The sequence below is a fragment of the Pipistrellus kuhlii genome, unplaced genomic scaffold, assembly GCF_014108245.1.
Source record: "Pipistrellus kuhlii isolate mPipKuh1 unplaced genomic scaffold, mPipKuh1.p scaffold_m20_p_24, whole genome shotgun sequence".
Lineage (NCBI taxonomy): Eukaryota > Metazoa > Chordata > Mammalia > Chiroptera > Vespertilionidae > Pipistrellus > Pipistrellus kuhlii.
In genome coordinates, this window is record NW_023425523.1 from 5,543,386 (window position 1) to 5,556,898 (window position 13,513).

At 51.2% G+C, this 13,513-nt stretch overlaps 1 protein-coding gene across 7 annotated transcripts in view; it reads left to right on the forward strand.

Moving 5' to 3' along the window:
• The first annotated feature begins 262 nt into the window (after nt 1–262).
• Nucleotides 263–13,513, forward strand: part of VAV3 (vav guanine nucleotide exchange factor 3) — a 157,380-nt gene continuing 144,129 nt past the window's right edge. For 2 of the 7 annotated variants that reach the window (XM_045586952.1, XM_036452657.1), the window contains exon 1: nt 267–754. In XM_045586952.1, coding sequence (XP_045442908.1) covers nt 551–754 — 204 coding nt within the window. In that variant the 5' untranslated portion in view covers nt 267–550. Of the gene's footprint in view, nt 755–13,513 lie in introns of all 7 variants that reach the window. The other 5 variants (XM_045586953.1, XM_036452656.2, XM_036452654.2 and 2 more) reach the window with 5 other exon arrangements.

Below are 13,513 nucleotides of genomic sequence, written 5' to 3' on the forward strand. Positions count from 1 at the left end.
GCCCCGTTTGCATGTCTCGGGTCCGGGCGCCCCATTCCTCCTCTGCCTTTACAGAACCGCAGCCGCCTTGGGGGTTCCCAGCAGGAAGCCCATCGCGCCGGGAAGCCGCCCCTAGACCCTCCCCCGGCGCCCGGGGCCGCGGTGGGGGGAGGGGGTGGCGGAGGCCCGGGCCGCCCCGGGCCGCCCCCGCGCGGCCGCGCCCCCGGGCCGGGCGGGCTCCCCCCGCGCCCCCGGGGCTCCGGCGGGCGGCGCGCTGGGCATGCTCAGTGGCCGGCGCCGGCTCGCGAGTCGGAAGCCCGTGCGCCGCCGCCGCCGCCGCCGAGCCGGCCGGGGAGCGCGGGACTCGCTGCAGCGGCGGCGGGCGCGGAGCGGGGAGCGAGCCGAGCCCCGCGCGGGGCCCCGACCCCCGGCCACCCCGCGGCGCCGGCCCGGATCGCGGGGAAGCGGCCGGCCCTGCGGGCGTCGGCGGGGCGCGCGGGAGCCAGAGCGGCGGCCGCCGCGTCCTCGCCGCCCGCCCCGGCCGGGCCGCGGCCCCCAGCCGCCGTCGGGCATGGAGCCGTGGCGGCAGTGTGCCCAGTGGCTCATCCACTGCAAGGTGCTGCCCGCCAACCACCGGGTCACCTGGGACTCGGCGCAGGTGTTCGACCTGGCGCAGACCCTGCGCGACGGGGTCCTCCTCTGCCAGCTGCTCAACAACCTCCGGCCCCGCGCCATCGACCTGAAGGAGATCAACCTTCGGCCGCAGATGTCCCAGGTGAGGAGGCCGGCGGCGCCCCAGCCCGGCCCCGGCCCCCGTGACCGCCCGGCGGATGCCTTTGTGTGGATGCACACCTCTCGGTGCGCCCGCCAGGCGCGCCCTGCCGCCCAGCCTCCTGCTTGGGGACCACCTTGCAGACCTCGGCTGGGGGAGGGTTGGCTCTTTGGCTGGAGGTGGCAGGAGGCTTTCTGGGCTGCGGGAAACAATGCTGCCGGGGGCCCCTCACCTACTTTTGTGCATGTGTGTGCGTGTGCGTGCGTGTGCGTGTGCAACAAAAGGATTCGGAGTCAGCCCCGTTACAATAGCGAAGGGGTGGGTTACACCGGGATGATGGGCTGAGTCTGCCTTTGGCTCGCGTCTCGTCCCCATGTTGTCTTGAAAGAGGAACCATGACTTCAGGGAGGACCCGAGGACGTGGAGGGCGTTCCGGGACCGTTATCTGCGCCGGGATGACCCCGCGCAGAGGGAGGCGAAGGGGGCGCCGCGGGGAGGCGCCCCGGGACCCCCCTGAGCGCCTGGGGCCGGCGGGCGAGCGGGCGGCTCTGTTTACAGTCCTGGCGGAGCCATGTGTGAGAGGGAACGGGGCCGGGCTCTCTCGGCCGCAGCGACAGGAAGCGAGAAGTTTCGCTCGAGATTCCGCTTTCCCTCGCTCAGGGCGCGCAGGGCCGCTCGCTCTGCTGCGGCTGCGGCTGCGGCGGCGCAGGCTGGGCTCCGCGGCTGCAGGCGCCTCTGAGGGTGCGTGTGTGTGAGGGTGCACCGCAGAGTCAGCTCAGAAGGAACAGTGCTGCTGGGTCCTGGCAGAAAGTGGCTGCACAGAAAGTTGGTGAGCCCGACTCAGCACACCCCTGTCCTCTCTCACAGTGCAAAAAACCACCCCACTTTCAACTTAAAAGGGAGGGGAAAGGGGCCTCCATGACACATCCTGAATGATAGGGAACCTTGGCTGCCTAGCAACCAGGGCCGTGCCTTTCACCACACATTGACTTTATACACTTTCCTAGTTATGTAGTCATCCCTTCTTCCGGACGGCGGTGTCTTATCAGGGCCCCCCAGCACCCGAATCCGGCTCCCTCGCCTGTGTGCCTTCAGCCTGCTGGCCAGCACTCCCCAGGCAAGGACAGGCTGGAGGTAGGGAGAGCCATGTGCTCTCAGAAGCCAGGCCAGTTGTTCCCCACTCTCCCCAGTCCTGGGTGGTGATTGCCGAGGCCTGGACCCCCTTTTGAGCCGCCCCGGTTCTGGCTGTGCTGTCCACGGGCTCAGCAGACATCTCCGTTACCCTGGGAGCCACCGGTGCCCACGCTCCCCTGGCCTCCGGCCTCCGAGGCAGAGCAGGTCAGGATGCTACGGCCCACCAGCAGGAAGAGCAGCGCTGAGTGCATTTCCTGAAACTCCGGTGTCCTGGGCGCGCCCCCCCCCCCCCAACTCCCCGGGGGCTGTTCTCTAAGCTGTTCTCTATAATCAGGTTTTCTGGACAGCTGCGGATCTCCCTCTCTCTCTTTAACTTTCTATCCCGTGTTCCAATGTCAACAACCATAGGAAATCCTTCCAAATGTGTTTTTGCTGTTCTCTTTGTAGCACATATTAGATATAATTGAATCCTTTTGAGGACTAATGACAGTCATTAGAAGCAGCAGTAATGAAAATTGAGCCCTTAGGATGTTCTACAAAATCTGTTCCCTACGGGGAAGTGTGTGTGTGTGTGTGTGTGTGTGGGGGGGGGGGGGGATGTATCACAGTGAGCACAGCTGATCCAAGCCCTGAAGGAATCATTGCTGTGCAATCAGATAAGCCACCAGGCTGTAATGAGCTAAACAGCCCACGGCCCTCCCTAGGCTGTTGTGCTTTTTGGTTCTTCCGTCTGACCCTGAACTTCCTGGTTCCAGCTTCAGTGCAGTTTCCTCTCTCATGTCTTCTGGGCAAGGGCTTCTCCCAAAAGTGAACCCTGGAAGGGGCTGGCCCCTGAATGTGAGGCTCAGTTTTCCTCTCGGTTCTTGGCCTCATTTCAGAGAGACGGTTTCTAAACAGCTGGACAGGCGAGTTGGATTATTCAGGTTGTTATTAAATCCTCCAATGAGACTTCATTGAGCAAGCTGACATATAACTAATACCTGCAGGTGTCCAGCATATACTGGGTAACTTAATAGATAGTCACTATTAGCAAAATTATTAGAAATATCTCCCCCTGCTAGTGTCATAGATTATAACATAAATCTTACCACACTTGCAAGGCTTACAGGTTTTTTCGAGGGATGACATCTCCAAATATCTGCCTTTAGCTACTCACATATATCTTTCTTGATAAAGGTTCTAGATGATTCTGTCATAAGGTTCTTACTCTATCGCACATGTGTCAAACACAAGGCCCGCGGGCCAAATCCGTCCCGCCAGGCCTTGCAATGTGGCCCGCACCGCGCTGTCATCACTGCACTCCGCTGCGTTTCCATCACAATGACAGTTTATGACTGTTCAGTAAACCATTCGGCCCGCGATTTAGGCTGGATTTTAGATTTTGGCCCCTTCTCTGATTGAGTTCGACACCCCTACTCTATCGGCTCTATTCATACTCCATAGTGAATAACCTAGAAACCCTGACATGAGCCCCAGCAGACTTCCCTTACCCTTCTGAATTTAGAGATGTCAATACTAGAACCCTAAGAGCCATCTGTCCACCTGATTGAGGCTCTGCTGAAGGTATCAATTTCAAATGGATAGAGCGCCCACGATCTTCTAAGCCAGGAACTACCTGGAAGCTCTCACTTTCTAGGTTTGTGGTATTTGAGGCTGCAATGAGCAAATGTTGACAAATGCAATTTTAGTTGATTTTTAATTTATTATTTTAATAGATTTTTTATTGATTTCAGAGAGGAAGGGAGAGGGAGAGAGAGATAGAAACATCAGATGAGAGAGAATCATTGATTGGTTGCCTCCTGCATGTCCTCCACCAGGGACTGAACCTGTAACCAAGGCATCTGCTCTTGACCAGAATCGAACCTGGGATCCTTCAGTCTGCGGGCTGATGCTCTATCTACTGAGCCAAACCAGCCAGGGCTGGAATTTTAGTTTATTGATGTTTGGCTTGCGCTATGGGACATGCCCATATGTCAAGGTTAGAGAGACAAGAACCTTGGAAAGGGGTGGCGACGGAGAGGGAGGAGGTAGGAAGGAAACCGGTAAAATGTGGTTCCAGGAATCCAAGTGAGGGAAGTGTTTGTAGAAGGACTGATCAGACATGTCAAATGCTGCCAATGGAGTGAGTAAAATGAATGGAGGATGGAGTATTGGATTAAGCAAAATAAAGTTCTTTGGTGACCTTGATAGACACAGATTGGTGAGTGCTGGTCAGACACCCAATTGGAGAAGAGAGCCCAGGAGGAGAGGATGGAGACAGCAAGCATAGGCTTCTCCCTGGAAGTAATTTGGCTGTAAATAGAGCAGAAAAATGGGGCCATGGCTAGTGAGGGAAGAGGGATCGAGAAAGCATTATTTTCTTGTCACATAGAATGCATATTTTATACCTATTAAAAGAGTTCTTTTAGGTTGAGACAGAGTTTTTCATGTCTACATGTATGTGTGGGAAAATATGTATGTATTCATATAAGAAAACATAGGGGACATAAACTGACTGTGTTCCTAAAACTTCCCTTCCCTTCCATGCTGTTCTTAAGACCATTTCCTCTCGGTCATCGATTTCCATTGACTATGTTTTTTTTCATGTAATCTTTTATTCTGAGGACCAAGGGTTGGTGATGTAGCATTTCTAACAGAATATGCTACTATTGTCCCCAAGATTCCCTTCCAAGATGGAGTTTGGTTTTGATGCTGTGACTGCTTAAGAAAAGTTAAAGAGAGCTGTATGTCTGCTCTTCTGGTGACCTTGCTCTCCTGCTTTCTTGCTACCGAGAAAGCAGACAGAGGAGGACTCCCCTCTTCCTGTGCCTGTGCCCACAGACCCTGCTTCCTCTCCTGTTCTGTGGGTGAAAGATCAGAGCTCCCCACTCCTTCCCGTGCTTCCTGCATTCTCAGCTCACCCCGGGATCTGCCCAGGTGCATGCAATTATGCTAGTAGTCCCCTCGTTTGATTCAGGAAATGTTTCCAGGGTAGAGTCACAGACTTGCCGAGCATTGGGTGTAATGGAGAGTGACTCCTAGGGTTTACCAGAACTCCCGGGGGGGTTGGTGGGTGTTGGATTCACCCTGCTTATAACTGTTTAATGGATGCCTGTGGGTCACAGGATGGGGTCCAGGCTCCTTCGCAAGCATGCAAGGGCCCCTGGTCTGGGCCGTTTGTCCTCGGAGCTCTGCTCCACGCTGTTCCCTGACCTCTTGGTGGCTCTCTGTGCTGTTAAAAGGCTCTGACTCTTTGCACAAGCCCATTTCTCTGCTTGAGACGCCCCTTCTCCTCATTCTTCTGGTTGAAGATTCTATTCAAGGGTCACCCCTTGCAGTGAGGGCTTCCAGACTTCTCCTGGAGGCGTGGTTGGCCTCGTGCTGCTTTGTCTGGGGCTGGTGGGTGGAGCCAGCACTTCCCTCCCTGTTGGGCAATATTTTCCCCACCTGTCTCCCTTCCAGGCTGTGACCTGCCTGAGGCCACCCCAGGCCTCCGAGTTTATATGCATCTGTAGACACTGACACAGGGACTCATCCGTAGTACCCCTGCGTAAGAAGGCATGTACGAATCCGTTGATAGTGGATCGCAGATGGAGACTGTATACTGCCTTTTCAAACGTACAAGGTCATTAACAGAAAAACCACCTGTTCACTACGTGGCATTGCTACACTGCTTACCGCCAGGGGAGCGACCGAACCTGTCTCAGAAATAGGCACGATAAGAGAACCTGCCTCCTAGAGTGCTCGTGAGGAATGAATCAGCCTGCGGCCCACACGTGCACATTTGCAATACAGGCAAACTATTTGTATATCGTTATGACTACAGCTGCCGCAGAATCAAGCGAGGTTGTGTGCTCACACCCACCGTGCCTGAGCTCATCGTCACACACGTGGACGGGCTTTGTTATCGATCCCCAGGCGTTAGATACTCTCCGGTTTGTGGTAACTTGTACGCACACACAGTTCTCAGTGGAGCCCAGATTAGAATCACAACATTCGAAGTGGAGTGCGTTCCCCTCAGGAAGGCCCTGGCACCTCTGAACGCAAACCGCAACGACATTCTCTTTCCTCGCCGCGTGGCTCTCTTGCCGTGCCCCCTCGGAGAACGTTCTGGTTGGCTTTGTGGCTGTCGGAAACAGCACCTCCATGCTGGTTGGATATTGGGTCATCATTTTGCTTCAGGGTATTGAATGGAGCAACGGGGTGATTATGTACACATCCTACTATTCCGTGTAAAGTGGGAGGTAGACCTTTGACACGCATATGATGGTTACAGGAAGTAAAACCACATAGAAAAACTCAGGAGAGTTAATGAGAGGGAAGGACAAAATGAGGGTAGCTGGTCCTCCTTTGGCCTTTGAACACGATGTCCCCGACAGCTGGCCTCTTTCTATTCTTCATTTAAAATTTTATTTTTCAACGACAGTTTACATTCAGTGTTATTTTGTATGAGTTTCAGGTGAACAGCATAGTTAGGCTGGACAATCATATACTTTATAAAATAATCCCCCGGATAATTTCAGCCCCACCTGGCTCCAAACTTAGTTATTACAATATTATTGGCTATGTTCCCTGTGCTATACTATATACCGAGACTGTTTTGTACCTACCGCTCTGTACTTCTTCATCCCTTCACCTTTTTTTTTTTTTTAAATAAATATATTTTATTGACTTTTTAGAGAGGAAGGGAGAGGGATAGAAAGCTAGAAACATTGACTAGCTGCCTCCTGCACAGCCCCTACTGGGGATGTGCCCACAACCAATGTACATGCCTTTGACTGGAATTGAACCTGGGACCTTTCAGTCCGCAGGCTGATGCTCTGTCCACTGAGCCAAACCGGTTTCGGCCCCTTCACGTTTTACACCCAGTTCTTCATCCCCCATTCCCTCTGACAGCCATCAATCCGATCTCCGGATTTATGAATCTGTTTTTGTCTGTTTGTTTGTTTGTTAATCCTCGCCATTGCTTTTCGGAGAGAGCGGAAGGGAGGGAGAGACAAGGGGGAGAGAGAGAAACAATGATATGCCAGAGACACATCTACTGGTTGCCTCCCGCATGCACCTTGAACCTGCTAACCAGGTTCACGCCCTTGACCGGATATCAATCTAACCACTAGCCACCCCAGCCAGGGCCGTCAGTCTGTTTCTATGTTGTTAGTCCGCTTATTTTGCTCTTTAGATTCCACAGATGAGTGAAATCATATGGTATTTGTCTTTCTCTGTCTGACTTATTTCACTTAGCATAATACCCTTCAGGTCCATTCCTGTTATTGCAAACGGTAAGTTTTCATTATTTTTTTATGGCTGACTACTATTGCATTGGGTATATACACCCCGGCTTTTTTATCCACTCGTCACTGATGGGCTCGTGGTTGCTTCTGGTGCGTGGTTGCTGTAAATAGCACGTGACAGCGGCCCTTGAGCACATGGTGAGTGTTCTCTTGAGCTGGCTGGGCAGTGCCTGCATTTTCCTGGGCAGCAGGGACACTGGTGTTTTAAATGATACCCTTCAGACAGTGGTCATTTTTCTTTTCTGTATTATAACCACTCTTGTAAGTTCACAGACACTTATTACTAGCTATTGTTTATTTACATATTTTAAACATTTTATCACGTTTATTGGGGCACCATTGGTTCCTAAGACTATCTACGTTCCAAGTGTGCAATTCTGTGTGTTCATCTGCATATTGCGTTGTGTTCTCACCACCCACAGACTAGTCTCCTTCCGTCATCACATACTTGACCCTCTTGACCCTCTTCTGCTCCTCCCTCACCTGACCCATTTCTTTCTGGTAGTCACCATACTGTTCTTCCTGTCTAAGTTTTTTCTTTGTTTTTGTTGGTTCATTTGTTGCTTTCAGTTTTATATTCCACATGTGAGTGACATCGTATGGTGCTTGTCTTTTTTCCGACTGACTTATTTCATGTAGCATGATGCTCTCCAGATCATCCATGTTGTCACAAATGGCAGTATGTCATGTTTTCTTGGGGCCGCGTAGTACTCCACAGTATATACCTATCACTCTTCTTTCTCCAGTCCTCTGTCACTTCGGTGTTTCCATGGCTTGACCGCGGGGAATGATGCTACGATGAACATAGAGGTACATGTCTTTATGAATAATGTCTTCAAATTTTTAGAGTAAGTACCCAGAAGAGGGATTGCTGGGTCGTAGGTATTATTAGCTGGCTGATTAGGATACTGTAGGTCCTCCCTTAAGGCTGCTGATTGGTTCTGTGACCTTAAGTGAAACAACATATAAGGAAACCAGTTTTACCGTAGGCCCACTGATAGAAATGAGCCGAGTTTTTTGAGGACCTGCTATATTATCATATCCCTTTCTACCACGTCAGCACAGACCCTGCGTGGTGGTAAGACCCATCACAAGTTTGCCTCCTGCCTCTCCACAGTCTTGAGCATTCAGTGAAAGAACATTGAGCGGCAAGAGAGCAGCCACTTTGGACTTTTCTGGAAAGATATTTAGAATCGGACCGTGTGCTGCTGTCAGACTGTGCTTTCAAAATCTGTGTTGCAAGAAGTGTAGTCAGCTTTCGAGCTGCTTGCTTAACAGGAAGTCGGCAGCACATGTCACTCACATGGGAGTTCTCTATCGGGTCAATTAATATGGAATATTTAATGAAACACTCGATACCCACCTCCCATGATTTTCAAAGTGCTTGTCTTAAAATAGATCTGAAACAGCTGCTCTAACAGACGCGCATCCCGCCCCTGCGCCGTGAATGGCAGGAGCCTTCCCCGCAGCGTGGGGCAGTGTGGGGCAGATTTAACCAAAGGCACCCAGCTCTGGTCCCAACTCTGAGTGACTCCGCTGATACTGCTTCTCTTTGTCTCCATCTTCCATACTTACAGCTGTACCAGCAAATACTTACATACAGAGACAGAGCCACATGCTAAGGAGCAGCTAATTTTTTTTTACACGTGTTTCGTTCTTACCTGGGAGGCCTGTGGTTCCTTGCAGAGAGCTTTTGGACAAGGCAGACGTGTTGGGTCCCCTTTTACTTGTGGCGTCTCGGTATCCCCACATCTCAGGCAGGAAACGGTCAAACCTTTGCAGCGTTGTGGGGAGAATGAGACAGTATCTGTAAAATGCCTGGGGTATAGTAGAAGTGACACAGGATTTTATTTTCTTCCTCCTCCCCCACTTCCTGGACCCTTACACGTCTAAGAGGCAGGAAAAACAAGATCTTATCGCCCCTGAACAGAGGGGGAAATTGAGATGTGCACTGGCCGGAGGGCGATTCTCAAGGTCACACAGACAGGATGTGGTGAGGACGGGACTTGAGCCCAGTTGTCCTAATTCCAAGTCCTGTGAGGTTCCTCGTTCCTGCCACCATGCTCAGGGGATAGATGGATGGTGAACAGCGTGAGCAAATGGCTGGGAAGAGGCTTGCAAAAAGCACGACCTGCTCATAGACTTTTTAACGTGCAGTGACCCTGCATTATTTTGCATTGAAATTTGCTGTGTTTAAAATAGAAACATTTGAAATAACAAAACCGGTTTTACTTACTATCTGGTCTGATGATCTAGTCAGTAGACGATTTGCTTTTTAGTAATCTCATAGTTGCTGTGCTTTCCGTGTGGTTCTGTCTTAATGGGAGTCCGTGCCCATGATGTGATGGATTGATTCAATCATCCATTTGTCTACTAAGTATTAGGTGTCATAATGGATGCTGAGGCTTCAAGGGTGGATCCCATGTTGCCTTAGTCCACACGGCATGGATTTTACCTCTGACACGTCCTGGCAGACGGAGCTGGGCAGGGAGATTTGAGTTGGTGGGTATTTGATAGGCGGGAGATGCTTCTTTGGATGCATTGTTCATTTTCTATATGGAAGGTATGACACTAATGTCACAAAATGGGCTCTGTGTGTTTGAACTGACAGAGGCGACTCAAGAGCTTCTGGTTTCTTGGTGGATGCTCGCTCAGGCGTGCCAGTGGCCTCTGGAGACCACAAACCAGAAGTAGTAACATCCAGTTTTCATGACATCTGGTCCTCTCTGGGACTCGAATGGACTCAGTATTTCCTTCAAGACCCAAAACTCTTACTTGGGGATGAGAAAGCAACCCCCCCCCCCCAAAACAAACAAACAAACAAACAACCCCAACAAAATCAAACAAATAAAAAAAAACACAACCCCAAAACAACAACAAAACACTCCCTATGCATTTCCCACCTGGGCTGGCTCCTTCATCTCGTCAGTTCACTTCTACATTGCACTCACCCAGAAGCAGGGTCCCTCCTGGCCCTCACTCACTCACTCAGCCGGTATTTATGGAAACACCACATCCAAGGCCCTGGCGAGGCCCTGAGGCGCAACGCGGGACCGGCCATCGGAGCAAGGTGAGGTGGGGGCTGACCTCCTCACCCTGCCCCGTGCTGCCTGCCGGAGAACTTCTGAGTGAAAGTCCTGGAGGTGACTCAGCCGCTTCCCGTCCTCTCTCAGACCTACCTGCTTGCCCAGTGGGGGTGGCTGTCTGGTCTCCATAAGGGAGGCACTGCAGAGTGGCTTCTGTCTTCAAGGAGGAGATTTACAGCTGATTGTTTATTTGTTTTGCTGGAGTGAGAACCTGCATCCTCTGAGCTACATGTGTTAACATATATTAGCTTTTATCGTTAAGAAGTTCCCACTTCCATCCGATTCCTGTACGTGTGGTACCTATTGCTCATTGGGTTTCTACCTCAGTAGGAAAGGGGTGTGTGTATTACTTTGACCTTGAGGGGCTGTGCAGCATCTGCGGCCTAGCCCACAGGCCAGCGGCTTACCCAGGCACAGCCGTCTGTGCTGCTGTCTAGGCCTGAGCGAGGGCAGGATGCACTGGTCCTGGCTGGGCTTCGTGGGTGGGCTGAGGCGCTGATAATTTGGGGTTTGTGGGTTCAGCTTGGACAGGTGCTGCAGGTGAGGCCGAGGGAGAGGCAGGCCCTCTTCAGGCATTTGTGAAGGAATAGCATTTGCTGCTTGGACTGTGTTTAAGCCAAAGCTGCAGGCCAAGACCTCAGACTGCAAAGTCACCAAGATTAAAGGATCTTGTGTGCGGTTCTTCCTTTATTTTATTTTTAAAAAAATATATTTTTTATTGATTTTTTTTACAGAGAGGAAGGGAGAGGGATAGAGCGTTAGAAACATCGATGAGAGAGAAACATCCATCAGCTGCCTCCTGCACACCCCCCACTGGGGATGTACCCGCAACCAAGGTACATGCCCTTGACTGGAATCGAACCTGGGACCCTTGTGTCCGCAGGCCGAAGCTCTAGCCACTGAGTCAAACCGGTTTTGGTGATTCTTCCTTTAAATCATGAGAAGGAGGCCACGGTGGGGAATGAAAAATTGGCTTCACCACATTCAGTTAATTTCAGTTCCAGGCCGAATGAAGGTCCTGGAGGGACTGACCCCTCGTGGCTTTGCAGTTTACCTAAGATTTTAATCGAACCCACATCCCAGGACCCACCTCCGTGGAGCCACTCTGAGCAGACGGAGACAGCTCCCTCCCTGCAGGTGGGTGGGGCTCTGACGGCCCGGCCCTGGGGACCGAGGCACAACTCGCTCTGCGGCTGAGTGTCCTCCACACTGAACATGAGTGATGTCTGCTCTGGATTTGTTGTCTATATCAGTTCCGCCCATCAGGCCATTGAACTGTGACCACCTACTGAAGAATTGTAGATTTAAAAACTATTTCCTTCTTCAATGACAATTCACATTCAGTAGTATTTTGTGTTCGCTTCAGGTGAAGAGTTGTAGATTTTCTTAGTAACCAAATAAAAGGGAACACAACTGTCCAGCCAGTGTGGCTCAGTGGTTGAGCATTAGCCTATGAATCAGGAGATCACAGTTCAATTCTCCATCTCCAGTGTAGGGTGTTCAGGCGGCAGCCAATCAGTAATTCTCTCTTATAATTGATGTTTCCATCTCTCCCTGCTTCCTTCCTCTCTGAAATCAATACAAAGATATGTTTTTTATTGATATTTTACAAGAGGAAGAGAGAGGGATAGAGAGTTAGAAACATCAATGAGAAAGAAACATTGATTAGCTGCCTCTTGCACACCCCCTAATGGGGATGGGTACATACCCTTGGCCGGAATCGAACCTGGGACCTTCCAGTCCGCAGGCAGACGCTCTATCCACTGAGCCAAACTGATTTCGGCCAAACATATATTTTTTAAAATAGGGAATGCAGCCATCCTCACCTTAAGCTGTATTCCCGGGTGGGGATAGACAGTCCCCATGAGCCAGTGAAATAAATGATTGCAAACCCGAACATGAAGGTGGTGGTTACAAAGGTCTGAGCCCGAAACCCTCTGATTAAGGAGAAACTACAGCGGTTGGAAACTTTGCCAGAGGGGACGGGCCTGGCGCTGCCGGGAACTGACAGAGGTGACTCAAGAGCTTCTGGCTTCTTGGCCTTATCTGCGAAAAGGAGCAGGGTTAGAAGAGAATGGAGTAGGCTAGGACAAAGGTTGACCTATCTGATGAGAGAAATGAAGGGGAAAATGAACTCAGGCCAGAATAGAGAGAGAGAGAGAGAGGCAGGGAGATCCCCTCCAGTGGTCCTGATGAGAGAGGGTCAGGGGCCTAGAGGTCAGGAGTGTGACGAGAGTCTGAAAGGCTTCCACAAGGATCCAGAAAGAGCTGGAAATTGGGTTTGCACAGCTCAGGGCCGTGTGTGGGTTTGCCTTTTGTGCCTTGCCTAACGGTTTTCGCTAGTACAGGTTGAAATGCAGTTGACTTGTTTTCCCACGATGGAAGCCAGCCAGGGCTTATGTGTGCCCGTGGGGGCACCTTCTCCCAGCACGGAGAAGCCCTCTCCTGCCCCGCGGGGCTGTGGCTGCCAGAGGTGGCCTTTTTAGCTGGGCACAGAACACTAGCATTTGAGAGGGAAAGCCCTGAGTTTATTGGGGTGACCTTGGTTAATAAGTGGATACAGGTTTCAGGGGCACAGTTCTGTAATACATCATGTATATCTCGTATTGCCAGATCACAAAGGGTCTTGTTCAGGATTTCGGATGCCACCCCCAAGTCACCATGGACTACGTTTGAAAAATGCTGTCCAACTGAGGCCTACCTACCTGTGTCAGTGTTACAACGATGCCTACGTTGTATGAAAGCCTCATCCTGAGTCTTTTCGAATTTAATGAGGATGTTGGATCTTCCTCTGAAAACCTTAACATGAGTGTTCAAAGCTTTTTGGCCAGTGGATCATTCTATACTTTCTTTTTTAAAAAAAATATTTTATTGATTTTGTTACAGAAAAGGGATAGAGTTAGAAACACCAATGAGAGAGAAAGATCGATCAGCTGCCTCCTGCACACCCCCTACTGGGGATGTGCCCGAAACCAAGGTACATGCCCTTGACCAGAATCGAACCTGGGACCTTTCAGTCCACAGGCCGATGCTCTATCCACTGAGCCACACTGGTCAGGGGCAGTATATACTTTCTTAGGCTTTGTGTGGACGTGGTGGTCGGGAGGTAAACAGTTGTTAGCATTCCCTACTCACTCGGCATTCAACATGCATTTCATGAGTGTGTTCCGTGTAAATGGTGGAGGACACCATCCGTGTCAGTCTAAGCATGACATACATGATCCGTGTCCCCGAGAAGGCATTGAAGTCCAGCAGGAAGGAAGTGACGTAGA